This window comes from Mus musculus, chromosome 14, assembly GCF_000001635.26.
Source record: "Mus musculus strain C57BL/6J chromosome 14, GRCm38.p6 C57BL/6J".
NCBI lineage: Eukaryota > Metazoa > Chordata > Mammalia > Rodentia > Muridae > Mus > Mus musculus.
The window spans coordinates 44102276-44103531 of NC_000080.6; the positions used below are offsets into that span (position 1 = coordinate 44102276).

A 1256-nucleotide genomic window follows, 5' to 3' on the forward strand; every position below is an offset into this window, starting at 1 on the left:
ACCTCACCATCATATAATTTTAAAGATGCAAGACAGAAGGTAAATATCTCTTATGATTCAGGCTACCCAAGACTTTCTAAAAGTGTGTAGTCGGGCTAATAGAAAACTTGTCTGTCCCTTACTGAAAACAGTAGCAAAGCCTACAGCCAATCAAAAGGCAATAAGAGATTTCTGTGTAGAGTTCCAATTCAGAATTAAAACAGCCCTGCACAAGAGGGCTTGGAATTTCTTCCTTACAATGGAGCCAGCAGCACCATGGCTTGGCCAAGTGAAGAAACAGAAGGCTGGTTGCACAAGCAGAAAATGTACCAATGTGTGGGTTCTGCACCAGCTCCACCCATAGAGCCTGCTGTATATCTATGGGCCCAAGTGGAGCTCACACATTTATCCCTGATTTCCAGGACAACCAGCCCTAAGTTCCACGGGAGCCACAAAGCAGACAGGGTAAGACACTGACTGTCTATGCCTGGGAAAGGGTGGGCAGGTGATGGGGCAGTGTTCATGAAAAGTGGCACTATGAACCCACAGTGACAGCAAGGGCCTTCAGGAAGACATAGGGAAAACTGAGGCAAGGTGGGAATAGTCACTTCTCTTCTGTCCTCACAGGAAACATGGGTCCGAAGCTGCTTGAGTCTCGACTTTGTCTCCTGCTGCTGCTAGGACTTGTCCTAATGCTTGCCTCATGCCTGGGACAAACCCCTTCCCAGTGGTTTGCCATCCAGCATATCAATAATAATGCCAACCTCCAATGTAATGTTGAAATGCAGCGTATTAACAGGTTTAGAAGAACATGTAAGGGCTTAAATACTTTTCTTCATACAAGTTTTGCTAATGCTGTTGGTGTGTGTGGAAATCCAAGTGGCTTGTGCAGTGACAATATAAGTAGAAACTGTCATAATAGTTCATCTCGGGTACGTATAACTGTCTGTAACATCACCAGTCGGAGGAGAACACCTTATACCCAATGCAGATACCAACCAAGAAGATCATTGGAGTACTACACAGTTGCCTGTAACCCCAGAACTCCACAGGACAGTCCCATGTATCCAGTGGTTCCAGTTCACTTGGATGGGACATTTTAGCTCCAGTGCCAGCACTTTGCACCTTTGCTCATCTGCTACTGCCGAGATCATAGTAGTGAAGAGACAATTCCTCTGTCTGCGCTCCATATAGCACATGTCCTCGTGAAACCTGTCACTTACTCCCTTTAATTTTGCTGAATAGATCTTTTCTAATTAATAAATACCTTTGCATAC

General features: G+C 45.0%; 1 protein-coding gene across 1 annotated transcript; it reads left to right on the top strand.

The window, feature by feature from the left end:
- Positions 1-378: 378 nt before the first annotated feature.
- Ear2 (eosinophil-associated, ribonuclease A family, member 2) lies at positions 379-1256 on the top strand. Its single transcript, NM_007895.2, has 2 exons — positions 379-444; positions 607-1256. The coding sequence occupies exon 2, from the start codon at positions 612-614 to the stop codon at positions 1080-1082; it is 471 nt and encodes a 156-aa protein (NP_031921.1). The 5' UTR covers positions 379-444; positions 607-611; the 3' UTR covers positions 1083-1256.